Here is a 1,188-nt window from a genome sequence, read left to right on the forward strand (position 1 = left end):
CTGGCCACAGCATTCTGAGCAGGTTGCTTATAGATGTTTTTTAGGTGAACCCGTAAAAAGGGAATTATATCATTCTGAACAGCTGGAGATAAAAGCATGAATGGCAATTTTGGCATCTTTCTGACTGACTTCCTTAATTCCTTACTGAACAGCGCTCAACATTCAGATTACATTTTGTGATTTGTATTTAAACCCAGTTGCCGAGACCAACAAGTTTTTCTGAATCTCAGTTTTAACCTCATCAATTTTAAGAGGATGTTTCTCATCCATTGTTAGCAGCGAGGCGAGCAATGAGAGCACTGGGATCATCTGGTGATACAGAAATGAACAAATGTGTAGAATTTCATGAGATATAAGCCATAATCATTAAAATTACAACGAATAAAGAAGTATTTCATCATGTGTGTAATGAACATAGAATATATGAAAGTTTACCGTTTTGATTTAAATTACTAGAAAAAGAAAACTTGGTGCACCTGTACGTCCACAAAGGAACACCTCTCCTGTTCTCTACAGACCGGGCGTCCCTGCAGGCAGCCAGCTGTGTGGAGAAAATGCAGGAACTGATCCTGGACCTGCTGTCCAGGGTGTGTGGGGCCTACGCTGGAGCCGCACGAGGGGGAGCGCAGAGGTTCGGCCGCCTGCTGGGCAGACTGACGGAGCTCCGAACCCTCCGGCACAACTACCTCCTCCTGACGAGACAGCAGCCTGGACACTGACAGAGAGGACTTGCAGGGAGCGATAAAAACCTTTCATCTCTGGTGGGGGATGGTTGTATGGTTTAACTTCAGTTCAAGGAGTTACTCGTACAAACGCTGATACCGACGGGACAGTTTTGGATCAACCTTCTTGATAAAACTGACACAAAAGCCTTTTTCTAAGTCCAGTTCTGCAGTCACAGAGTTTTTGCATCTAGTAGAACTGAAACGTGCTCGTTGGACTGCTGTACTTTGTTTGAGCAAAGATATTTTTATATTGTCTTTTTATACCCGTATACGTGCACACTCACAGTACTTCACACTTTGCTGAGTAACTTTGAAATAAAGCGAAAACTGAAGACTGTGCGTCAGCTGGAGTTCATTGAAAACCATCAACTCTCAGATGGATCCTGGATGTAAAGTTAATAACAGAATTAAAGCCGCAAGCGGCGATGGACGGGTCCTCGCCCTACGCTTGTCGGCCTTCGCG

The 1,188-nt window shown here is 44.3% G+C and overlaps 1 protein-coding gene across 1 annotated transcript in view; it reads left to right on the forward strand.

Annotated features, from left to right (window-relative positions):
- The window catches only part of LOC103366267 (bile acid receptor-like), an 11,253-nt gene extending 10,196 nt beyond the window's left edge, over positions 1–1,057 (forward strand). Inside the window, exon 7 of the mRNA XM_008293942.1 lies at positions 517–1,057. Within this exon, the coding sequence (XP_008292164.1) occupies positions 517–719 (203 nt within the window). The 3' untranslated portion in view covers positions 720–1,057. The remainder of the gene's footprint in view (positions 1–516) is intronic.
- The last annotated feature ends 131 nt before the right edge of the window (positions 1,058–1,188 follow it).

This window comes from Stegastes partitus, unplaced genomic scaffold (assembly GCF_000690725.1).
Source record: "Stegastes partitus isolate 25-593 unplaced genomic scaffold, Stegastes_partitus-1.0.2 Scaffold923, whole genome shotgun sequence".
Taxonomy (NCBI): domain Eukaryota; kingdom Metazoa; phylum Chordata; class Actinopteri; family Pomacentridae; genus Stegastes; species Stegastes partitus.